This window comes from Talpa occidentalis, unplaced genomic scaffold (assembly GCF_014898055.3).
Source record: "Talpa occidentalis isolate TD23 unplaced genomic scaffold, MPIMG_talOcc4v2.1 talOcc4.11, whole genome shotgun sequence".
NCBI lineage: Eukaryota > Metazoa > Chordata > Mammalia > Eulipotyphla > Talpidae > Talpa > Talpa occidentalis.
In genome coordinates, this window is record NW_023601104.1 from 13,345,481 (window position 1) to 13,371,715 (window position 26,235).

The following is a 26,235-nucleotide window of genomic DNA, read 5'->3' on the forward strand; positions in this document are numbered from 1 at the left end:
AGCAACAGTAGTGACAGAAATCTTCAGATAGATGGGAATAAAATTTCCACCTTCCACTACTCTGGGGAACCCAAGTCCAAGGTAATTCTGGGAATAAAAGAAAATACCCTCTAGACCTAGGATACCTGAGCAGAAATGAACGAATGGGTGAGAGCCTGTTTGAACCCATAATTATAAACACAGCTGAGCTTTTCTATCCCTAAATCTTAAAATTTCACCACATTATCATCAAAATGAAAGGGGACACTTCTTTCTAAAGTTAAAAGTCAGTGTAGGCAAGATACAGAGTGAGTTGAAGATATAAGGTAAATTGGGATAGTTACTAATATAAAAGTAGAAATTCTGAAAGCTGTCTAAAAATTAAAGGACACTGACAAAAGCAGTGATGGTTTCATTAAAGATAATAAAGAAACTAACAAGTTTAATTTTTTATTCAATCTAATTTTATAGAAAAGTCACATTCTGCTTCCCTAAGAAAATAATAACTTGAAATAAAATATTTTTAAAATATTTCAAGAAAATTCTAATGGTGTTCTCAACATGCTTAGGAATAAAACATCCATTAAAGTCACTTCATGCAAAGGAATAATGGTCATAATCTATGAGGTATTTTCAATATTTCAAAGAGACCAGTAGAAATTCTACACTGACTCTTATGATATATATATATATATATATATATATATATATATATACACACACACACATATATCCTTCATTAACTAAAATGGGAATATTAATACTATAGTTGAAATCCACATTTATGCCTTTCCATTGATTACAAATGAAAAAAAATTCTCCTGAATTTTTGCTTGCCTTCCAACTTTTGTTTTTGATGTTTTTTAATATGAAATAATTTTTAATCTTCAAGTGTTATTTATCTTTTGATCTTTTCCTTTTGATTTCTTCCTCTATGTTAATACTTAGAAAGCTCCCCTCACGCAAACATTAAAAAAAAGAATTATATTTTCTTCTAGTACTCCATTTATTGTTTATATAGAAATTATGGTTTATCCAAAGTGAGAAATCATCTACAGCATTTGTGTTTGTCTAAACACAGTTCTGAAAATCAATGAATCATTCCAACTGAAGCAAACAATAGATTTAATATCTTTTAGCATCATTTAATCTAATTAACTACTTAATTAGAAAATTTTTTTGAAGAAATCCATCTTTATCAATTGGACTTCAGTATAATAACAACAGTATACCAGAGGGCCAACTTGTTTCAGCTCCAAGCAACTACACTGGCTGCCTGGAGCTCTGGTTTAAGAAAGCACTCGGCAGGGCAGAGTATCTGCAGGACTGACCATACTCCAGGGAAGGGGGCTGCAGCAACAAATGCACTCTGTGCCCCTAAACACCTGGATCCTGGTAGCCTTGACTTTCTTCTTCATTCTTCATCGTCTGTACTTGGCCTACTGCCTGGCATGTTAGGAATACTCAGTAAATCTCTTTTAGGTAACCAAATGACCGCCATTCCAAGACCCTTCTCTCTAAGGAATTCTAACCACTTCCGGGAGGTATTTTGTTATTACAGTTTAACTTCAAAATTTGTTGTAGAATCACCGTGGCAAAGCCATGTTCAACAAAGCAGAGCACTGCTCATAGTTATCCTGTTATAAAATTCACTGATGCTAATCCCAATTAACAAATAATCTTCTAATCAAGTAAAGTGATTAGAAACTCTACTACATGTCAGTAAATAAGCAATCCTTCACTGAAAAGGGAAGCACTTTATTTAAATATTAAGACCAATTGCACTGAGAAACTATACCTCTTATAGCAAGAGAATGTATTCACTAAATGGACTGTGAGATAGCTTAAATGACTGTTTAAACATAAGTTTCATGCTCTTTGAGAGATTTCTTAAGAGGGAATTAATTTATAATGCAATTAATATCTTTTTTTTAAAAATATCTAAAATGTTAAAGTCAAACTGGACTGTGTCTGAGAATCCTGAGTTTAAAATTCTTTCACATACAGATCATTTGATTAGATCTCATTAGGATTTGTGGGAGAATCATACACATACCTTCTCATAGCCAAATTAAAATGAATTTTTATTCTTGCCTTTGATTCTTATGTTTGAGGTTTTGCTTTTGGGTCTTCTGGGGTTGCAAACAACTTAAACTATGATAGTAATGACAACAGTTTTTTGTATTAATACTTCAACTGCTTTTATCTGAAAGTAAACAAATTCTATCTTCCCAATCAGAATCCAATAAACAATATAATTGTACATGGGTAGTTAAGAGTTAAAATTGTAGTTGCAATTAATTATATTTAGAAGCTGAGACAAATCAAAGTATTGGAGTTAACTAATTTCCTGGAGATACTTCATTTTTGATACTTCAACTATATTCACTTTTTTTCTTGATTCCCTCCTTGGTGTTGGTCTTAATGCCTCTAGTTCCTCTTCTGCCAACTGACTGAAGTGCTATTGCCTAGGAACACTCACCTGCTGCTACAGACCTCCTTTACTTCAAAGGTTTCTTCTCTCCTTGATCAATATCATTTCAGAATCACCTAGGCTACTCCTCCCCCTCACTTAACTACTACAAATTGCTCTGTTTGATCTCTCCTGTGCTCATGTGCAATCACAGGCCACAGTACTAACATGGGAAATGCACAAACCCTGAATGAGTCAACTTCAATTTTATTCCCAACAGAAACTGGTAGCATAACACATGTGCACTTATTCAACACTTAATTCTGGCTCTTGTAGTATATTTGGATTTACTCTCTTCATCTCCATTTACTCCCTGCTTCCTGAAATGTGCTTATCACCTTCATTCTTACCTTGCATCTAATGATTCACAACACTTTTCACCCTGTCTTCAGTCAGAAAAATACTATCCTCTGGATATTTCTCCAGATCTTACATGAAGGTTACCGTTAAGTTAATGGTTCCTTTGGAATTAGAATCACAAAATATTTTCAAGGGAAATAATGCTTTTTTAAAACCTCTGAGACTTAAGATCATCAGGGAGAAGGGAGTTGAGAGAACTGAAGTTCCTAAGAAAACAAAAGTTGAAAGGAGAGAAAGGGCTGGCAGAGATGTGCTGAGAACAGTTATCCTGGGAAATATTCAAGCACACATCTCTTCCCCATAAATACAGGTAAAATATGAGGTCACCCTAGGATTGGCCTGGCCAGATTCTGCAGAAGTTTACTTGACAACAGATTTCTAGTGATCCTTGCTTCATCATCACACATCAAAATATGTGAGCTCTAATATGCAATGACAAAATGAGGAAGATTTTGGCCACAAATATGGTGGGGTTTTGTATATAATTTCTGATAATACCAAATTCAGACAGACTATCAGAATGTACTTTTCATATGGAAACTGTAGATATTTAACTATTTGAATACAGAACTACTAAAACTCCTTTTCATGTTATAGGAAAAAAGTAGTCATTACTGAAACACATGCACAGGTAGAATATTACATTTGAGGGAAGCAGGGGGAGAAGAGGGATTATGGTCAGAAAAAGGGGGAGGGAATTGTATGGGGAATATAACCAAAATAAAAATGCATACATTGTGCAAAAATGAAAAATGATGTAATAATTATATAAAATAATTAATAAAAAAATAAGACATTGCTGTTCTTTCCTAGTAGAAGAGAATAAAAAAAGAATATTACATTTGACCTCTTGCTTATTGTCTTAAGGGTAGGAATTATATGCCCTTTTATTCCAGGAGAGAATAGAGTGTTAAGTGTACAAATTGTTCCTTCTGACTTTAAGCAATAAATATTTTTGAGGTTTTCCTCCCAAAATTTTGTCTCCCAAAATTACTTTTCCTACCTTTAAAAAAAAACTGATTGTTTTTAAAAGTACTGTTTATTTAAAAGTATTTTAAATAAGCCTGCAAATATCTCTTTGAATGTAAAATGAAACTCCATTTTCCCAAGATTTTCCCCCCTCTATAGAGTCATACTTAACCATTACAGTCCTTTTGACCCCAACAGCAATTCTAGGTCCAGGGCCTCTTTTTAACAAAGTAGGCTGTCTCTGACCCCTGCCAGCCACTTCTGATAGAACTGTTTGTTGCCCTTAAAGAAACTGCTGACTTTTGGGGCCTCCCTGGTGGCACAGGGGTTAAGTCTCAGCACTATCAAGCCATCACCAGCCACTGCATCATGAATTTGAACCTCAGCCAGGGAGTTAATCCACAAGGCACAGCAGACCTCTCCTGTCTCGCCTGCTGCCCCCCTCAGCTATGTATTTCAGTGGATCAGCCTGTTTTGCCCCCACTGTCTCTGGTGAAACCTCTCACCCCCTGCATCTCTGGCCTACACCCCAGTTCTTCTGTACAAAAATAAATAAAATAAATCCTAAAAAAAACCAAACTGACTTTTGTCTGCTATCCCAGAAAGGATTACCTAGCCTAGTTGATGTTACTATAACACTTCTAACTCTAGATGGAGTTACATATTGCTTTATATCTGATTTTCATTTAACAAGACAATTTTCTATTTTGTAAATAGCTCAATTTAAAATATTTACATTCACAATCAAGAAAAGTCATCTTTTCTGTAACTCAAGATGTACTTATATTACTCTAGCTACAGTGTTTAAATTGATATAAATGTTGATATTCACATTGCTATGTTTAAAAGAACATATACACATATGACTGCTATAATCCACAGTACTCATAGCTTGGTAACAAGATATATGCCTACAAGCAGACATTTTTAAGAGCTCACAAAGATGCCCTGTAGTAATAAGTGGAATAACATGCTCTCCTTAAAGGATGTTAGTGTATATTTTCTGTGTAAAACATTTAAATACAGAACACACTAAGTTATCACAAAACTCACAATTTTAGAATATAATTTAATGTATATATTACTAAATATACGAAAGTCACATTATAATTCCCATCATAACAGTCTGACAAGGAGTATTTTAGAGAAGTCATTCATTCCATTTCTAGCCAAATCATTGATCAAGCTGTTCAAACCACCCAATTTTACTTCTTATGAATTCCTCTTGTCTATTTAGTATTCAACACAGTAAGCTTTTGGTTATAATTGCAAGACTGTATTTAGGGACCAATTTCATTTTGTTTTTAATATACTTTGGAGCATACTGTAATCCACACTGAGAATGTTACCCTGTAGTTATTTTAGAAATCAGATTTTTTTTAATGCCATGACATGATTTTCCTCTAGATATAAATGATTAAAGTATAGGGCCTCCCTAGTGGTGCAAGGGGTTAAGTCTCAGCACTACGAAGCTATCCACAGCCACTGCAGCACAAGTTCGATCCCCGGCCAGGGAGCTAACTCACATGGCGCAGCAGACCTCTCCTGACTCACCTGCTGCTCTCCTCAGCAGTGTATTTCAGTAGATCTGCCTGTTCTGCTCTCCACTCTGTTTCTAGTGAATCCTCTCACCATCACCAACCCACTTCTGGCCTACACCCCAGTTATTGTATGCATAAATAAAAATAAACCATAAAAAAAAAAGAAAAGAAAGAAAAGCCTCAGGTAAAAAATTTTCCCTCTTTTAACCAAGAAGAAAAGTAAATAATATTAAATTAACAACCTCATCAGTTTTGGATATCAGAAAGGGAAGATACTTCCATTTAACCAGCAAAGAATAAGTGTTGTTTCTGGTATCTACAATTTTTGAACACTGACAGAGACCCTTGACTCCAAGACAGAGGAGTTGGATCAGCAAATGAAATCTCTTGTCAGTACTGAGTGAAAAATATATGACTTTGTCATTCATGTTCACAAACTACATCATGATAAGGTATTATGAACTCTATTACATACCAACAAATGGACTTGACCAAGGTTAAAGGCATATTAGGTGTCAAACACAACTAAAAGAAGCAGAGAGCCCAGAGAAAAGGCAGTAGTTCAAGAAATTGAATAACCACGGGAAGGGAAATTCAATACCAAAAAAGAAAACCTACAGGCAGCTTAAAGGTTTAATATTTCAGCCAGGCTTCTTAAGCTATCTATACCCAATAAAAGCCAACTCATCTTTTCATTAGAAGGGAACTAACACAGTCATCTCCTAACAGACAGAAGTGAAAAAGGATGATCTATTTGACTGAAGAAGAGGGGAACTAAAAACAGAGCAAAACTTTTCCCTAAAACTAGAGACATGGGATGGAGACAAAAAGAATGCAAGTAAATTGTGACCAAATAAAAGAAAAACCATGGGGGAAAAAAACTGTATATCATGATTCCAAAGGTTATTATTAATAATAAAACTATAGCTGAGGGCCTCCCCGGTGGTGCAGCGGTTGAGCGCTGGGTTGCAAAGCTGCCCACAGCCTCTGCAGCACCGGTTCGATCCCCGGCTGCTCCCCGGCCACAGGAGGAGGGTCCCACATGGCGCGCAGACCTCTCCTGCCGCCCGCTGCTCCCCTCAGCAGTGTACTTCAGTCCTTCTGCCTGCTCTGCTTCCCGCTCTGGCTCTGGTGAATTCTCTCACCCTCCCGTGCTTCTGACTGTACCCAGTGCTTGTATAAACAAACAAACAAATAAATAAATAAAAATAAATCTTTAAAAAAAAAAACAAAAAACTATAGCTGAATAATAGTTTTAAACTGATAAAGTACTTTCTCATTGCTCTCTACTCATACAATTCTAGAAGTAGGGGGCCAGATATCACTATCATCTCTTCTGAATGATTAAAAAAAAAGAGATGAACAATCACAGACGTGACCCAATCAAGGTCATATAGGAAGTATGAAGCAGAACCAACACTTCACATTTAAGTTTTCTCACTCCAAATATGATACTCCTTTCACAAGATTGTTATGAAATAAAACTTCTACTCAATCCACTAAAGACATTCTAATAAAATTCTTCTCAATCTAACCATGCAATCCTTACTCATCCGTCCTGCAGCCAATCTCAGAATCAATATAGAGCTGCTTTCACACTCTAGTTATTTCTAGGGGAAAAATACAATAAAAGAAGGATTACAGAACTGAATCCTTCTTATAAAATATAACTTTTTCTAACCATTATGATTGCACCTAATGAATTCAATTTTACTCCTTCAGTTGATGAGGCATTGCTGGTGTTTGTCATAACTGGTAACAAAATATAATGTCTGTTTCTCCACAGCAAATCCTTCCTTGTTCCCTCACCTATTTCCATAATGTATGGTCATTTATAACCTCTGACAGTTGTGCCACATTTTCTATACTACTTAAAAATCAAGCACAGTAATTTTAGAAGGTTTTGTACTAGAAATTGGTTTCCTGGATAAAAGATAACCCCCTCTTAGTACAGCTAACTTATGAAAGAGGATTTATTTTTCCAGGTACTATTTTTCACTATCATAAAAAGAAATTTCTTTTGAAATATTTAACAAATCTAAATCAAGTTTTTCATAATAATTCTTCCTTGAGCCAATAAATACTATAATTTTACAGTAAAGTCAAGGTAGTACAATAAAGAGCACTGAAGAATGAGCCTACTCCAGATGATATGACCTTTAGTAAGTCAATCTACTTCCCTGGGTCTCCATTTTGTGCTCTTAAAAAAAAAAAGCCAATGAGTTCAGAAGCTTTCAAATATTTTCTTAGCATAGGTTATCATTCTTCTAATATGTCATCTATAAATTCAATATTAAAAAAACTGGTTAAAAAAGTTAAAAGTTCCCTGGGCAGGGAACTCACATTCCTGTCCAAAAAGCATGCACCTCAATCCCCGATGTCAGAGAAAAACAACAAATCAGGAATAAATCCTTATCTCTTAACACCAGAAGTCTAGGATTTCATGAATTGTGTAGCGCATGTGGATTATATGTATCCTCTAGACTAAGATATACCTTTAAAAAAGAAAAAGAAAAACTTTAGTTGTATGATTAACAAAATTATATAATGCATGATGTGGGAGAAGGGCTTATTTAATATAAGAGAACACTATCAGTATTTGTAAGTAGTGTGTAAGGGAAACAGAAAAGCTGATTCTGGTACATACAAAATTACTAGAACTCTACTATGGAACAGAGATAGTTTATAAGACTTTTATACAACTGAGAAGAATAGCCTCAAAACCATCTGATTCTCTGCCTTTCAAGACAATATTTCTTCTAAGATTTTCCAAAGCCTGACTCTAAAGAAGTGCCTACAAAGGCAGAAACTAGTATTTGCTAACCCACTGAGATTCTAGATTACGAAAAAACTCTCAATGTTTAGGTTAACATGCGTCAATCGCCCAGAATCTGATCTGTTTGAACAAGTAGATAAGCTGTATTTCATGTCTGCAAAACTAAGGGCCAGCTCAAAGACTAAAGCAGTTACCAAGTTCTCCCTTTGACATATTTCTTTAAAGAATATTTGCATTTATAAAGAATATTCCTCACAAAAAACAAAAAATAAAATATGAGCCATAGATAAATTTCTTGTGAACTACAGAATGTGCTAAAATATACTAGATGTTCCATTTCAGCCTTCTCATTTTTGTAGGAGAGGCAAGAAGTTGTATCTTACAGACTGTTACCTGTTCAGTGCCTCAAAATTGGTCAGTCAGGCATTTAACATAGGCCTCCTGATTATTCAAATTCAAATTTTCCACATCAGACTCCACTGCCTATTTCATCACAGAAAAGTAAGAACTCTAAGATCACACAGACCTGAATTCAAATTCCAGCTGACCCACTCACTAGTTATGTGACAGTAGGCAAGTTATTTAACTTAACTCTAAACTTTATTGCTCTCCTCTTTAATTAGGAGCAGTAACATTTTCTATTAAATAGGTAGAATTAAAGAAAAAAATAGACACAAGTGTTTTGTAACAGAGCCCAAAACATAGTAAGTAAGCAATAAAGTTTTAAATGGAACAATTAAACACATACTACAATTAAAACACGTAATATTACATCAAATAACTCTTTAAAATACAATAATGGCACCATGTTATGACATGTATAATTTGCCAGTACATTCATTTTAATTGCAATTATGTCAGAGAAACATAAGGAACTGAATCACAGGGGAAAAAACAAGAATGCAAAAAAATACTGAGCTATCCTTTTGAAACCTTTGTCTTTTTTATTAGCATATAACTGACTATTTTCAGGTGTCATATGTCAAAACTTACCTACATATAAATCATCCTTCATAATTTTGAAAAGTAATTTTGAAAGATCCTAATCAAATGAGAAAACTTCCTATTGTCACTCCATACCACAAATCCTAACTAACAAACATTTGCTCAGAAAACTAAATTACCCTTTCAAAACTTTTAACTATGCAATGTTTATAGACTTCAGAATTTGTAAAAATAGTATAAAGATCCCATGTACACTACACCCAGGTTACTCCAGTGGTAACATCACATATAACTGTCATACCTTATGAAAATCAGGAAATTGACATGTGATTTGATATGTAATTAACATCATAAGATTACCATTTTAAAATGCAATACAGGGGCCTCCCTGGTGGTACAAGAGGTTAAGACACAACCTATGAAAATATCTGCAGCCACTGCAGAATGAGTTCGATCCCCAGCCAGGGAGCTACCCACATGGCGCAACAGACCTCTCCTGACTCACCCACTGCTCCCCTCAGAGTGTATTTCAGTAGATCTGCCTATTCTGCTCTCCACTCTGTCTCTGGTGAATCCTCTCACCACCTCCCAATCCCACATCTCTGGCCTGCACTCCATCTCTTGTATGCATACATAAATAAATCTTTAGGGCCTCCCTGGTGGTGCAGGCAGTTGAGCGCAGTGCTGTGAAGCTGTCCGCAGCCTCTGCAGTGTTGGTTCGATTTCCACCAGCCGCAGAGATGCCCACATGGCGAGCAGACCTCCCCTGTCTCGCCAACTGCTCCCCTCAGCAGGGTATTTTGGTCAGACTGCCTGTTCTGTTCCCTACTCTGTCTCTGGTGAATCCTCTCACCCTCCTGCACATCTGGCCCGTACCCTGGTTCTTGTATAAATAAATAAATCTTTAAAAAAAAAAAAATCTTAAAAAAAAAAAGCAATCCAATGGTTTTTAGTATATTACCAGTGTTGTACAACCATCACTACTAACTCATCACCATTTAGAATTACCTTAACTCTAATGACCAATGTCCTCATTTTTTAATTTACTGAATTCAAGTCAGAAGTAATATTACATTTGTATTATTAATTCAAGTTTTCCCCATCAGACTCCACTGCCTATTTCATCACAGAAAAGTAAGAACTCTGAGGTCACAATTTTCTATCAGAGCTAACATTTTCATTCATGTGCATCTATAATCAACATTTACTGAACCCTAATGAGACCTTAGATACTAAGTGCAGAGATACAATCTCTAACCTTTATACAATTCAGTCTAATGAGAGGCTGAGTAATAGTGAGTTTAATAAGGTCCCCCAAGGCACTGCCCAGCAACACTAGGGCAGGAGTCTACCCTGGCATAAAGAGGTGATGAGAGGTTGATATCATGCAATGAAGATGTATACGGAGGATGATAGTAAATAAGACTGGAAAGGGAAGCAGAAAAGAGATCATGGAAGCCCATGCTAAAAGACTGTTGTCCAGCAGGCAATGTGAAAACCTTCTAGGATATGAAAAAAAGATCAGAGTTGCATTTTGGAAGCACATTAAAGGTAGAATTGGGCCCCACTCCTCATGGGATGGGAAAACTTAGCCCATTTGGACCCCATAGCTGGCAGGCACAAATAAGAGTGCCAGAGAAGGCAATGAAGAAAGCTCTGATTCCCACCATTGCTAAGGCTGCAGTCAGAAGACTAAATTCATCATGTTCCCTACCTTACCTCAAAAACACCTGAGCTCTTGAGGCTTCTTAGAAAGTTCCATCTCAGGCCTCCCTGGTGGTGCAAGGGGTTAAGCACCACACTATGAAACAACCCACAGCCTCTGCAGCATGAGTTTGATCTCCGGCCAGCCAGGGAGGAACCGACATGGCGAGGCAGACCTCTCCTATCTCGCCCACTGCTCCCCTCAGCAGTGTCTTCAGTCTGTCTGCCTATTCTGCTCCCTACTCTGTCTCTGGTGGAGCCTCTCACCCCTACATCTCTGGCATGTACCCCAGTTCTTATATGGATAAATAAATCTTAAAAAAAAAAAAGTTCCATCTCATCGAAGCTGACAGAGTAAGGAGTAGATTCATCTTGGCATGCTTAAATAGGACTTGCTGGTCATTAAAATACTGAAATACTTGTTTATGCCAGTCAGCAAATACCCACTGTGAGACTTCTCTCTTCCCTGGGTCTACCCCCAGTCCTACCTCCCATGATTCAGCACTAGCATCTGGCCCAAGAGAAGTTTCTAGACCAGTTCCAGTGCACTCTGGAAGTCTTGGTCAGTGAATTTCCCATCCCCAAAAATCTAGCCTAGTGAGTTATTCACTATGAATCATTAATAGTTGTATATTTTAAATATCACCACCAAGTCCACAGGGCACCTTTGAAACATTAAATCTCTACTATCACATACAGCTGAAACAACAAAAAAACAGATCTCTAATATGCTCTCATTACCCCTAATCTACTGCAGATTGTCCCTTCATCACCAGGTATTTGTACTTAAGACTCACTTTGCTCCATCCCCAACTGTTTCTCCGGTTTTCATCTTTTGTCCCTCCTTCGTCAACTATTTTAACTCTCCCTGCAGCTTCACTAACTTCAGCTGTACAAAATGCTTTCTGGATATGGGCAGTATCCCCACTATGACCACCTAGTTCCTAAATTCCAGACCTGAAGTCACAATAAACAGGCTCATGGGGTCTATTAATCCATTAAGAAATAACTTTAGGGCCTCTCTGGAGGCGCAAGGGGTTAAGTCTCAGCACTACTAAGCTATCCACAGCCACTGCAGCACCAGTTCGATCCCGGCCAGGGAGCTACCCACATGGCGCAGCAGACTTCTCCTGTTTCATCCTCTCCTCCCCTCAGCAGTGTATTTCAGTCAATCCGCCTGCTCTGCTCCCCACTCTGTTGCAGGTGAATCCTCTCACACACTCCCCTCCCCGCACCTCTGGCTTACACCCCAGCTCTTGTCTGCATAAATAAATCTTAAAAAAAATAATTGCAAAAAGTTAATAGAAAACTAACTGTACAATCCTCAGTCCAGTCCCAAGATGCCACTTTATATAATAGAGAAGTTTGTATTGTCTCAAGTTCTGATTAATTAAAATACACAACACTCTTCTATTAAGACATTGTAACGCAATCAACCCATACAGGGTAGGTTCTTTACCGGTTCTAGCAGCCATGTTGTCTTCATGCTCTCGGCTGTTTGTAGTTGCTGTGGTCCCTCGCGCTCTGCCACTCTCCTCCGCACTCCTCCATCCTCTGCGCCGCACCATCACACTGCACTCTCCTGCACCACCCTTATAAGCCCTGGCCTTGGCCCAGGTGAATCCCATCTACATACGCCCACACCCTACTCCAGGTGCCCACCATTAGGCATGCATTCAGGACTGCAAGGATCCATCATTATGCCTAATGGCAGGAGGGCAGAAAAGCCTGATACTTTTTACCTTACCTTACAGACATGTATCACATTATATTTTAATGTATATTTTGATAATTATAATTGCACTTTTTTTAATAGTTCCCACCAATAACAGGTGTGGCCACCACATAAAGAATAAGCAAAGGTATAACTTAGTAGCGAAGTCCAATAAAAAATGATAATTGTATTAAAGGAGATTATAAGACATGAACAGAAGAATTATCATGTAAGGAAAGATGGCAGGAAAAGTACAGAATTCAGGAAGTAAAGAGAAAGTAAACACCGTCATTCTCATTCAAACGAAAGCTAGATATTTGTTAATTTTTAAAAATTTTTTTAAACAATATTTGCTTCCCCCCAGCCCCTCAGGTGTAGTCCCCATAGAGTTTCCTTCCCCAAGGCACCTGTGCACCATCACCTCAGTCCCCTGTGCTCCTCCCTCCCTCCCTCTGATCCCTCTCCCTCTTCCTCCCCTGCAGCATGTCTCTGATTTGTAATTGTCTGGAAAACTAAAGATATTTTATGTGAAATATATTACTATCACTAGTAGGAATAGTTCATAGTATTGTATAATGACAATGAGACCTAATTTGTAGCAAGAAAATGTAATATCAGTATCTGTCTCTTAAAAATAACCACTGTTTAGTGTACCCAATATTAAAAACTGGAATACGGTTCACATGTGTTCTCCTCTACCATAAAAATTATTAGAAATCTTAGATATGCTATTGTACTATGGCTATTCATTAAATAAGCTTATCTAGATCATTCAAATTGTATTTTCAAATAAGCAAAAAAGGGTTGATTTTTCAAATGAGCTATGTTGCTTATAAAATCTGAGGTTGCAATAGATGGTTCAGTAGGTACTTGAGCTATACCATGCAAACTTCAATTTTTAATTTTTTTATCATTTATTTTTGCACAGAAGAACTGGGGTGTAGGCCAGAGGTTTGGAAGGTGAGCATATTCACCAGAGATGGAGTGGGGAGCAGAACAGGCAAATTTACCGAAATATATTGCAGAGGTGAACAGCAGATGAGACAGGAGAGGTTTGCTGCGCCATATATTGGTAGCTCCCTGGCCAAGATCAAAGTCAGGCTGCTACAGTGATAGCACTCAGACTTAAGCCCTAGGCCATCAGGGAGGCCTCAAACTTCACTTTTTTAAAACCAATTTCAATGTGCTAGACTCTGAAGCTGGGCATAGATCGAAGAAGTGCCTTGTGATATTGGGATTACCTTAGGTTTTGATCTGAGTTTTCTTTTCTCTTAATCACCCCATTTCTTCTAAATGGGCTCCCAAAGAATTGATGATATATTCTTCTGTGCTGATGAGTGTATACTCAAACTGCAGGCTCACTATGCCTTGCAGTCCACGGAGTCCAATTCCATAATGACTCTGGGGACTTCTGGATTTTTCTAAAGGTGAAACTCTGAAAGAGGGCAAGTGGGTATCTTCTCCAGTCTAAATTATCTTTGAAGTACTTGAGGCGAATTGATGAATTCTGCTTCCTTGTTGTGATCAATGTTCACATCTGTTTGGCTCATGTCTTACAACACAAGCAGCATAATGCTGCCTCCCGCTGACAGTACTCAGAATCCTTTGGGACTCCTAAAGCTAACGCTTTCACTTAGGTGTCCTCAATATCAGGCTGGGGCTCTGACTAGAAGCCCTTAAGTAAAATCAGGGAATGGGGAAAGAAGGCTCTCCACCTACTGGGAAGCCAAGAATAATTTACCTGACTATGGAGTGCATGGATGGAGTGCCAGACTAAGAGGGTTCCTAATGATTTGGCTTTTTCCAACTACAAGTTCAGTGAAAGTGGCCAGACACTTGAGTGTGCCCTGGGGCATGTGTTTTGATGTACCACTTTTTCTTTCAGGTCTTGGGCCTGTGGGCCTTTCCTAATTTATCTGCCTCCCATAATACCACTTCACAGCAAGCCTCCTTAATCTCTCCAACAAACTGGAGAGTGCCTGTATTGTCAGTCATTCCCCTATTCATCAGTCTTTAGACTATTCCTTCTTTTTCTCCTTTTCCAGAGCAAAATAACCTATTAGCATTGGCATTCTGCCGAACGTTGATTGCCCAAATGCCAAGCAGTGCTTTCTTTAAGGTTCCCATCCCCAAAGCTCTAGCCTGGCATTGTGTTGAGTGCTAAATGTGCACCCTGTGTGTGGCTGGGAACTTTGGCTGGCAGGCTGGGGTTCACTGGGGAATCCAGTAAGCACTCCTCCAATCTCTAGAAAAGCTATTTTTGTGGCCACTCAGTTTGGGAACAGAGATGCTGGAATGTGCCTTTTACGGCTCCATGGGTCCTATTTCTTAACTATTAACATGCACAATATAGGCTGCACAGAATCAGTCAAAGGATTTTCAAACATCAGTTTAATGTTGCAATTTGATACCCTCTTTTTTTTAGTTAACTAAGTAAATGGCAGAGATGAGGGCTCTTGGAAATAAAATTCATATGTAGTTGTTGCAGTCACAGAATTAAGATTGATATCTGAATCCACCTTTTCTTTATAGGATGCCATTGCTTTGTGAAGAATCTTAACTTGCATTGTACACTTTTGGAATTAGATTTAATTCAACACCAGCTTTATGCATTTATTTTTAGTTTAGACTGACTCCTCTAAGCATGTCAAAATGATTGAAATTTACTGACAGTAATTTTTCCCAGGCAAGTAGATTTTTTGTTGTTTGACTCAACAGTACCAGAGTAAGTAGAATAAATATAAGAAATGAAAGACTAAGTATATTTGGTTTTACATTTTTAGTTTTTCTACCTAGAAGTAGCCTGGATTGCCCTTTACCCATCCCCACAGCCCATTTTCTGCTTTTGGCAATCTTTTATGACCTAGTTCAAATCTCACCTCCTTAGAGAAATATTTATTAATTTCAAATCCCCTACATTTGCCGTGTCACAGAATATCACCTTGTCTTAGCCCTGATTCTGTGTTGTTTTATAATTTTCTATTTAGACGTTTTCAATCTCTCTGTAGGTTGTAAGCTCTTGGACAAGAGAGCTTTGGTCTTCCTACTTTACTCTTCCTATTCCCCCAGAGTTTTAAGTTGCTAAAAATATTTCTTTGAAACACAATATACAGATATAAAATAAACACATTGTTTTCGGGCCAGGGAAGACAAAATTAAACTAACAAGGATATAAAGGAGCTTCAAACTGGAATTATGAGCCACTGTAGAATCTTTGGATTCCTGTGTAGGGTTAAGTGAATTGGTCAGGCTTTTATGCTACTGGCCTCTGTGGCTATCACCTGAAGCCTTGAATGCAGAAGGCACCTGGGAACGTAGGAGCAGGCACGCAGGCCTGATTGTGGATACCTGGAGTATGGTGTGGGCATGTGTAAGTGGGCACAACTGATCCTAGAGGCTGAGGCTATCAGGGTGACATCACTCACAGACAGAAGACAGCTACGGCGGAATGGCTACGAGAGGAAGAGACCATGAGAGAAAGCCAGAGAGAGTCCAAAGAGAAAGAGCAAAGGTTTGCTGGGGACTGGGGGAGCAGGGAGGCTGGTAGGCCTCCCAGCCTACCCACTGCCTTGCCAGCCTATGGGCTTGCCCCACAACAACTGGGGTAGAAAGAGCATTTGAGCCTGTAAAAGCCACTGAGGGCCCCATGGCTCTCCTTTATCCGTGTGCCTGAATCGACAGAGAACCTGCCCTGTGCCTGCTTGCACAATACTGTCCACTTGAAGACAGGTTTGCAGATGAGCATACATAACTTTACCTTAAAGGGGGGCAGAGAATCATTTAAGGCCAGTGAGAAATAAAAAGAAAGTTAGAAATGTGAAATTCACTCTTGGGTTCTCTTTCTCCCCTACTTTTTACAACTAGTCAGTAAGACTCACCCATTTCACATACTTATATCTTTGTAAACCAGTAGCAGCGATTCTCAAACCTCAGCAAGTATAAGACTCACCTGGAAGACTAATTATAACACCCTGCTAACCTCCATCCCCTGAGTTTCCCATTCACCAGGTCAACAAAAGGGCCAAGAATTTGCATTTCCAACAAGCACCCAGCTGAAAATGATGCTGCTCATCCAGAATCACTGGAGAAACTCTGTTTTAACGCATTCTCCCCTTGCCCCATTCTATTCTCCTTGCTTTTAAGGTTCACAATTTATTTAAAAAAAAAAAAAAAAGGAAAAAAGTCCCTGAATTTTGACTAGAATAAGGCATAAGAATAGCTAGGTTAGGGCCTCCCCGGTGGCGCAGCGGTTGAGCGCTGGGTTGCGCCGGTTCGATCCCCAGCTGCTCCCCGGCCACCGGAGGAGGGTCCCACATGGCGCGCAGACCTCTCCTGCCGCCCGCTGCTCCCCTCAGCAGTGTACTTTGGTACTTTGGTCCTTCTGCCTGTTCTGCTCCCCGCTCTGGCTCTGGTGAATTCTCTCACCCTCCCGCGCTTCTGACTGTACCCAGTGCATGTATAAACAAAAAAAAAAAAAAAAAAACAATAAAATTTCCTCACTTTAAAAAAAAAAAAAAGAATAGCTAGGTTAGGTCCTGATTTTGAATAGTTTCCCTTGGTAGTCAGTGGGGGTCTAAGGCTTTGAAATGATCCTTAACATTGCGAATGTATCTGCAAGCATTTCTGGAGTGGTCCAGAGCACCTCTAAATAGAGACCAGCATATGAGGTCATGGTAATACAAGGAGTTAGGAGTAGAGGAGGGGGAATGAAAGCTATAATCACTGTCAAAGGGGTGTTTTCTGTAGACAAATGAATGGAGCTATTGTATACAAACTCACTAGTTGCCAAGCATGTGGCCCAATTATTTTGCCTGTATGAGCATGGCACGAAGGGTCTCCTTAGAAGACTTGATTCACACAAGTTAGTGTTTAGTTGGACAGTAGCAAGCAAAAGTCTGGAGATTTTGAACCTCAAAATCTTCCACAAGTGCATGCCTTCCAAGACTAGGACATGATAAGTTGGAAAGACCACAAAAGTAAAACACCATCCTTAGAAATAGTATAATTATAATTGGTGAAAGATCAATACAGGAGACGATGTTGTTCAAAATATTGACAATAATGAGGATCACACAGTATCCTTGGGAGGCAAGAGCTGCACAATTTAAGTCTGAGGGTTAACCTCCCAGAGAAAATGGAGCTTAGGAGTATGTACATTCACACCCTCTGTTCTCACTAGTCTAGCTTTTAAAGTGTTGGAAAAGTTCAAATAGTTGTATTGACCACCAAAGTCTAGGGTCTTAAAGGAATGGAAGCTCTGCTTCACTGGCAGATTGACAAGGCATTTTGTTCTCTAAGGGAAAATACCATTCACTCTGCAGCATAAAAATGGAGATGCCTTAGTACTCCACAATTTCTCAGCTGCACGAGAAAACTATTCAGGTGACTGGACTGAGCCCCAAGAGTCAAGGCGAGAAAACAAAGGGGAAACAATTCCCATGTAGCTTCCAACGCAGCAATGTCCTCTTCCCTGAACACCGTGGGTGAAATACACAAGCTATACGGCTACTGCCAGTCGTCCATGATATTCACATCTGTTGTACCTAGCTCTGATTAAGCACAGTTGAGAGAAGAGTGGCCCATAGGAGGCTGCTACATGAAACAGGTTCTGCAGTCAGAATGCTACAGATGAGGCTATCAGACAGACAGTGAATTCATCTTAAAATAGACATAATTAGAAAAAGGTTGGGACACATGGTTCACTTCTAAGAGGTTAAAAAAAACGAGGCTGTGAGGAGGTCGTTTTATGTAATACTGACTTATGGAAGGAATGAAGGAGGTATGTATGGCTGGGGTGATCCCTATGATTACTATCCTAATTCTGCCAGATCTCTTACACTCTGAAATGCTGCACTACACAGTACTCATTTGATCTAAGCCTTCTAAACCTGCAGAGATGAGGAGAAAGGAGGACCTCAAAGGTTTGAAATCCTAAGAGACAAACCCAAAAATCATAGGAGCTACAGACTGGAGCTCCACTAATTCAACAAAGGATAATTGCAGAAGGTTATCAGAAACCTCAAAGGCTCTATAAAATACCACATTTACATACTGTACTTCTCACCGGGGAGAGAGGTTGCAGAGCAAAATGGTTTGGAAAGGAACGGGCTGAAACTATAAAAAGGGATATATAGTTGTTAGGAAATGTTTATTGTTTACAGACATAAGAAATTTTCAATTGTTGGTATTAACACAGCAATCATGTAGCACAAATAAATCAGAACAAATATTTATTGAACTATAACTATGTAAAGCACAGGGCTAGGTGCTATAATCCTTAGGGTTTAAGATATATAGCTTTCTATTTTCTTTATAACCCATAAATTCTAACGTATAATCTACTGAAAAGATCTAAAAATAATCCAAAATATTGTAACACGGTAATTATTATATTGTTGGAAAAAATCTCTTCTAAGACTTATTGCTTTATTTTAGGTTACATATTTTAACACCTATACATAAGCTACTACAAAAGTGTAACAGAAATAACTTTCTTGTCATCATGTTGTCTTATTTAATTTTGGCAAATGTCTTTTTTTTTTTAACGTGTGATGTATGATAACACAGACATGATAAATGAATCTCTGGGCAATGTAACAAACAGAGGACTCAAAAACACATGCTCTTTTATTATATACTATATTAGGTTGCCTCTTATAGCATATTTATTCCAAGCACTTAATGAATGCAAATTCATACAAATACCCAGGAATAAAATTTGCTGTGGTGAATGCTTCTAGGTTTCTTTTGGATTCATCGGCACTTCCTTAAACAGGACTTTTTCTTTTTTTTTAATTTTTTTTTTTTACATCATTGTTCATTTTTAAACAATATTTGCTTCCCCCCTACCCCCTCTGGTGTAGTCCCCATAGAGTTTCCTTTACTAATGCACCCATGCACCATCACCTCAGTCCCCTGTGCTCCTCCTCCCCTGCAATAAGTCTCTGATTTATGATTGTCTGTTTTTGCTTTGTTGTGTTTTGTATAGTTATTATGTTTTTTACACTGATGTCTTATTTGGTTCTCTTATATTCCTGCTATAAGTGAAACCACCTGATATCTTTTTCCTTCTGTCTTATTTCACTGAACATAATTCCTTCTAGTTCCATCCACATTGCTGCGAATGGCATGAGTTTATCTTTCTGATTGTTGAATAATATTCCATTGTGTATATATGCCCCATCTTCTTGATCTTAATTTTTTTTAAGATTTCTTTATTTTTATTTATACAAGCGCTGGGTACAGTCAGAAGCGCAGGAGGGTGAGAGAATTCACCAGAGCCAGAGCGGAGAGCAGAACAGGCAGACTGATGAAGTACACTGCTAAGGGGAGCAGCGGGCGGCAGGAGATGTCTGCGCGCCATGTGGGACCCTTGCCCGGTGGCCGGGGATCGAACCGCCAGTGCCGAGGCTGTGGGCAGCTTCGCAAGCCAGCGCTCAACCGCTGCACCACCGGGTAGGCCCCACATTTTCTTGATCTTAAACAGGACTTTTTTAAGAAAGAAAGAATGAGAGCATAAATAAGTATCTTGAACATAATTCCTATACTAAAAGGTTTGAGATGCATTAGTTTAATACAAGAAAAGTTTTAATATATAAATTAATAAACAGTACAAATATTTTTAGGCTTCTAGAAGGCTAATTTGGTAACTATCTTAGTTTTAAGAGTTAAGAGGCTAACTGACTTGCTATTGCGACAGATCCTGAGACAGCATAATTACTCTTTTAAATAAGGTTTTTAAAAAATACTCATGAAAATACAATGGTTCTGTGTTTTTCTCTGTGAATAAAATTATCCTAATTCTCTAACAACATCCTCTTTGCATTAATGAAACAAAGGGTTCTGCTTACCAAATATGAAAGGTCTTTAAAAAGGCAAATATGGTCTAGTCTATAGACCTCTCCTAAAGCCAAAAACTGGTAGGGAAGAAGCAAACCTGAACTCTTGAATTTTAAAGAAGAGTCCTGGGCCTCCCTGGTGGCGCAGCAGTTGAGCGCTGGGTTGCGAAGCTGCCCGCAGCCTCAGCAATGCCAGTTCGATCCCTGGCTACTCCCCGGTCACTGGAGGAGGGTCCCTCATGGCGCGCAGACCTCTCCTGCCACCTGCTGCTCCCCTCAGCAGTGTGCTTCGGTCCTTCTGCCTGCTCTGCTCCCCGCTCTGGCTCTGGTGAATTCTCTCACCTTCCCACACTTCTGACTGTACCCAGTGCTTGTATAAATAAATAAATAAATCTTTTTAAAAAATAAAATAGTAAATTTCCCCACCCCTTACCTTGTTACTAAAAAAAAAAAAAAAAAAAAAAGAAGAGTCCTAATGATGAATCCAGTTATCTGTCTTGGATTTTGTAATTTCATTGAGATTCATCAGAAATAATTTCAAGACTGAAAAGTTAAACTGATATATTCTCCTAAAAAACATAAAACATTCCTAAATTCTACTTTTTGGTTGAACAAAATAAGGGATGATGTAATCGTAGTAGTCTATTTAAATTTTTCTTATTACCTGTAATGATAGTTACAAAGAATTTTCTCCAAACAGTATTGATTCTCCCATATTATAGATGAGGAAATTAAGGAATAAGATTTCTGTTGAGGAGTCAGAACAGATAGAATGATTTAGAGATCCCAGAAGATGGAATTTATAGATAAAAACATCAGCATTTAAATATAATACATCCACCTAGTACCTTTGGGCAAGTTCCTTCATCTGGGCCTTTCCTCTGTAAAACAGGGACAATCCCACCTACTTCTCAAATGGGTTGATATGAAGCATAGGTAAAGTGCCTAGAAGAAAGGCTAGTACATAGCCACTGAACAAACATAGGCTCTCCCACAAAACTACAACCCCATTTTCCTCAGATGGTATACTGCGTACACAGACAATCTATAAAGTTTGTAAGGTAAATGAGATAAGAACACTGGTAGACTGTCTGGAAGTACAAGGCTCAAATACATTTGTATCCTTCCTCCATATACCTTCCTTAACTCTAAGTCCCACAGTTACTAAGTGGCTGTGCCACAATCAAATCTAAATCTATATTACTGCCTCTGCACACTTTTTTTTTTTTTAATGGTAGTATGTAATTTAACTGCAAAAATCAATTTAACCTAGTTGCTTAACGAGTTGTTATTTTAGTGTGTTCCCAGTAAAACTCAAATTCATTTCTAGGGTAGTACAACTTTTCAGTAATCACCAAAAAAGATAAATTAAGATTTCTGAGTTTAAATTATGTAGTTTTCAACATATACTTCTGCTGATAAATCTGCATATATTCTTAATATTTCATAAACTATTATAACCTCAAGGTTAAAAAATCTATTGCTTAGGCTAGTAAATGCCTAAGCATTTGAATGACTCCATTTGTTGAGTTCAAAGATACTATGTAGCCTTTTCATTTTTGCTATTTTTTCCCAAATAAAATCACAAAATAAGGGAGTAAATGTGGTAAATAGATTTGCATAAATGAAATGATGTGTAAAAAATATGGACCACATCAGCATTTATAAAGCAATGACCTTCAAAACTGGCAGGGAACTATTCTTCACATGGGAATAATTATACTACAACCCTCCTATGTATACTTTCATTTCTCATGGTTTACAAAACATCTACATATCAGAAAGAATGAAAAAAATAGTAACTGTGCAATCTTGAGAGAATGTAAGACATTTTTGCTACCTTAATAACATCCTAAATACCAAATCAGTATACCAGCTGCAATATAAATGGTTAGTCAATACTTTACAGAATTTTCTATAATGAAAATTTATCAAATGTGGCTCTTATGAGTCTAACCTAGCAATACACCACTGATTCTATAATACCGTAATTGGCCTCTGATTATCTCAAGAAGCACTGAAATCTTCCTAAAATAGAAAGATTTAAACAAAAACATGACATACAATACTTTAGGGAAAGGGAATTGAAATTATCACCAAAGAAATTTTAATATATGGTACTGCAAGTACTAAAATGTTGGGAATATCAGTTTAGCCAAATAAGTAGCTCACAGTTCTTTTTCATACTGATTTAAAAGACCCTGTGCCCAGGGTTTGTCAAATAAGCAAAAACATGCACACACGCACACACGCACAAACGATGAAACTGTACAGTGGAGGAAAGTTGTTAAGTCCAATCTCTAAAGGACAAAAGCAGCTATGTACACAAAATACTAATTTCACAGAACATACTGTCCTTTCTAACATTTCCTCACATGGGTAAAAACAAAAACAATTCACAATAGTGGTGCCAATGAATGACATTATTACATATGCTTTACAATTCCTTTTTTTTTTTTTAATTTCACACAATCATCAATGGTCTAGACAATGGACACTTATTTTAGTATGGCCATGATACACCAAGGTTAATTTTTTAAAGCGGTCTAAATGTTTATCATATTCGTTGTAATGATTTAAAATAAGTCCAGCAGGAAAATAAACAAAACCATAGCAGACTATTGCAAGTATAGATCCAGTAAGCCCAACTTAAAAATATCATTTTTTCAATGTTAAAAAAAAACCCACAACTAGAATACCAATCAGCCAACCTCAAAGATTCCACTAACTTAGATAAATAACGAGTTGCTGGAGTTAATACCTTAAAACCATTAGATTATCATTAGTGGAGTGACAAAGTGAATTGTTTCAGTCATAGTCTGTACCTCAGCAAAAGTTAATGAACTGCCTCAGAAATTTTATTTCATTGCATACCCCAAAAGCATTTTTATGATTCATGAAATCTAAATCTCACTCTGCCCTTGATATGCCATTGTACAAATGCTTTAAATTTTAAAACAAAAGGATAAAGGCTTCAAAAGCTCTAGCAAACGTATTCAAATGGTGATGTCAACTCAATCAAGTATCTTCCTCCCCTACCAAAAAACCCAAACTGTACAAGACACATAAAAGATACAATAGAACAAAAAGTAGTATCCCACTCACACAATAAGGAAAAACACCTAACATCTCCATCATACTCAACTGCAAAAATCCTTTCATTTAATGTCTAGCATCCTGACTGCTTAATCTGTATTTAAGTTGCCTTAAAAAGAGATTCTGTTCCCTTTCCCTATGCTCCTGGAGCTTTGGCAGCAGTCAGCACTTAAACGCCTAGAGCTAGTTTTGAGGGGTGGGAGAAAAGGGAAAGTGGAGAGAAGGCTGAACAGAGCACAGAGTCAGCAGAGAGCAGCTGTTCTCATCCACTACCCGGCGTCTTTCTCACACACCGCTATTTTCCGCTATTGAACACTGTCAGCAAAAAAAAAAAAAAAAAAAAAAAAAAAAAAAAATTAAAAGGGGTGGGGGGCAGGGCAGCAGGGAGACAAAGAGGATAGGACCCGGGCCAAGAGTTTTTGTTTGCCACTTCTGAGGCGAGAAGCCCCCTCTGGCTTCTCGTTGCAAAGACGAGAGATCAGGTGAGCCCGCTCCCGCTCCAACTCAATTTGCTTCTCCAGAAAGAGCAGTTTCCGGCAGGGAGCTCAGGATCCTCCCGGCTGCTGAACTAAACGCCAGAGCATTGTCAATGTTTTCTATCTGACTTTATAAAGGAGGAGACGGGCTGTGACTGCATTCCTGGGAAAGAAAGACTACTACTCCTGTGGGGCCACGCAGCAGCAGCGAAGGAACATAATGAGCAAGAGGTAGGAAAGACCTGCTCCAAACACAGGGTCCTCAAAAAAGGCTCTGCAGCAGGATCGTATTGTTGGCGTTTTTTTTTTTTTCCTAAGCCACCGATTCTTTCTCGCTCCCACCAACCTGAAATCGCCGGGACTTGTTGCTAAATTATTTCCTCGGGCCCCTCCTAAATTGCCCAACACAATAAGATTTGAGGGAGTGAAAGGCAGGGAGGGGGGTTCGAAATCTTTGAAGCTCAGAGGGCTGGGCTCGCTTCAATAGGCCACTCTGCATGGGCTGCGCGTTCAGTTCTACCTTCAGAGAGCTCTGACTCACAAATGCTGGGGGGGGGGTGAGGGGGGGGGTGAGATTATGACACACACCATTATCCTTCCAAGCGAAGAAAGATAAGAACAGCCGGCCACTGTCTGCCCGGCCGGAGCGTCCATGCCCCCCGCCCCGGCTCCCGAAGGGGCGGCCAGGTTAGGAGCCTCCTGCCCTGCTTGACAGTCCCCCCTTGCCGGACATCAGCTCAACACGCTCCCCGCCCGAGCAGGCTCGAGGCGCCAGGCTGGAGCGCCCTCCCTGCGGGCGAGGCAGCAGAAGAGTTGGGGGTCCGGGACGCTAGACGCGCCCCGCTAGACTCGCCCCGCACCAGGAGCTCGACCTCGGGCAGGGGCTCGGGCGGAGGCGCCCTGGCCCCGGCCGTCGACGCAGCCAGGGGCGGACAAAGCCCCGGCATCGGAGGGCAGCCGCGCGGCGGCGGAGGGCCCCCGGCCCGGCTCGGGGCGCGGCGGGCGGCTCCGCGCGCGGCGCACTGACCTGGATGGTGCAGGTGTACTCGCTGTCGTCCAGCAGCCGCACCGTGCAGCTGTACTCGCGCTCCAGGCTCCTGCTGCTGCCGCTCATCAACCTGCTCAGCATCTTCCCGCCCGCTCGCCAGCCCCAGGGAGACGCGGCGGCGCTGCGGACCCCGGACCCGGCGCCCCTCAGCCGGGCAGCTCCGTGGCGGCCCCGGGCACCTGCACCATCACCCCAGCCGGGTCGCCGCCGCCTCCCGCTGGCCCTGCGCCTTCTCCGCCTCCTCCTGCTCAGCCGCCACCGCCTGCCCCCAGCCCAGAGCCAGCGCTGGGCGCGCTCCTCCGCGCCCCACTGCCCGTGCCCAGCTCGTGGGGCGGGGCTTCGGCCGGAGGGGGGCCAATGGGGGTCAGCGCGGCGGAACCGAGTGGCAGACGGTAGAGCCAATAAAAATAGCGCGCTGTGATGAAGGACAGGTGGGGAAGGCAATCAAGAGAAAGCAATTGGCTCCAGTCTAGCGGGACCGGCCCTCTGGCGTCCCAAACGAGGGGCTCCTATTCTCCTTGCGGTTCTCGTGGACGCTGTATCCCCTCCCCGGAGTCAGGTGTGGGCACCCGGCTGGAGCGGTGCCTGCCGCCTGGAATGCATTGGGCTCTGCTTCAGGGGCCGAGTCCCACACCTGCAACGCCTTGTTTCCCTCCCTTTCGGAAGCCCGGGTGGTCCGAGATCACAAAATCCCTTGCACCTGCAGAATGGAGGCACCTTCCGCTCCGGACCAGGCGGCTGCCCCCACTTGTACTGTGCCCTTATCTGCCCTGCGGACATCTCTGCTCCCGTCCTCTTATTTTGGCGAACATCTGTCTTAGGGAAGCTACTTTAGTAAAAGCTTCAGGGTTCCCAGAGGTTCTTAAGCGCCCGTGTTTAACCCCCTAGCCAAACCTTTCACTCTTAACACCCTTTGCCTCCTTTTATCTTCAGAAGACAAAAGGAGGCGACTCTGGCGTGGAGCAGAGGAAGCAATGGATTCTTGCCTTCTACCTTTAGAACTAGAATTAGCACGTCTTTAGACTTCCTCAACAAACCACCTGAAAAAAATCTCTCCTTTGTGATCCCACGTGTAACCACCTCATATTCTTTACAAAAAAACTTCACTTAGTCCTAATAGCCTCCCTTCTGATTTTTTGATGGAAGAAACTATTAAAGAACCATATCAACAAAGAATATTAATGCTATAATATATTATTCAAAAAATAATAAAATATGCAGAATCTCCTATTTTCATTTACACTGTTCTTGTTTGTAGGTAGTAGAACACATAACAAAATTGAAATTCTGCATTAACCTAGAAAAACATCCCACCT

The 26,235-nt window shown here is 39.8% G+C and overlaps 1 protein-coding gene across 7 annotated transcripts in view; it reads right to left on the reverse strand.

Annotated features, from left to right (window-relative positions):
* Positions 1–26,235, reverse strand: part of FRMD5 (FERM domain containing 5) — a 348,168-nt gene that overhangs the window by 271,139 nt on the left and 50,794 nt on the right. For 4 of the 7 annotated variants that reach the window (XM_054701129.1, XM_054701131.1, XM_054701125.1 and 1 more), the window contains exon 1: positions 24,899–25,023. The exons of 1 other annotated variant lie outside the window; for it this stretch is intronic. In XM_054701129.1, the coding sequence (XP_054557104.1) occupies positions 24,899–25,000 (102 nt within the window). In that variant the 5' untranslated portion in view covers positions 25,001–25,023. Of the gene's footprint in view, positions 1–12,206; positions 12,301–24,898; positions 25,211–26,235 lie in introns of those variants that run through there. 2 more of the 7 variants (XM_054701120.1, XM_054701123.1) reach the window with 2 other exon arrangements.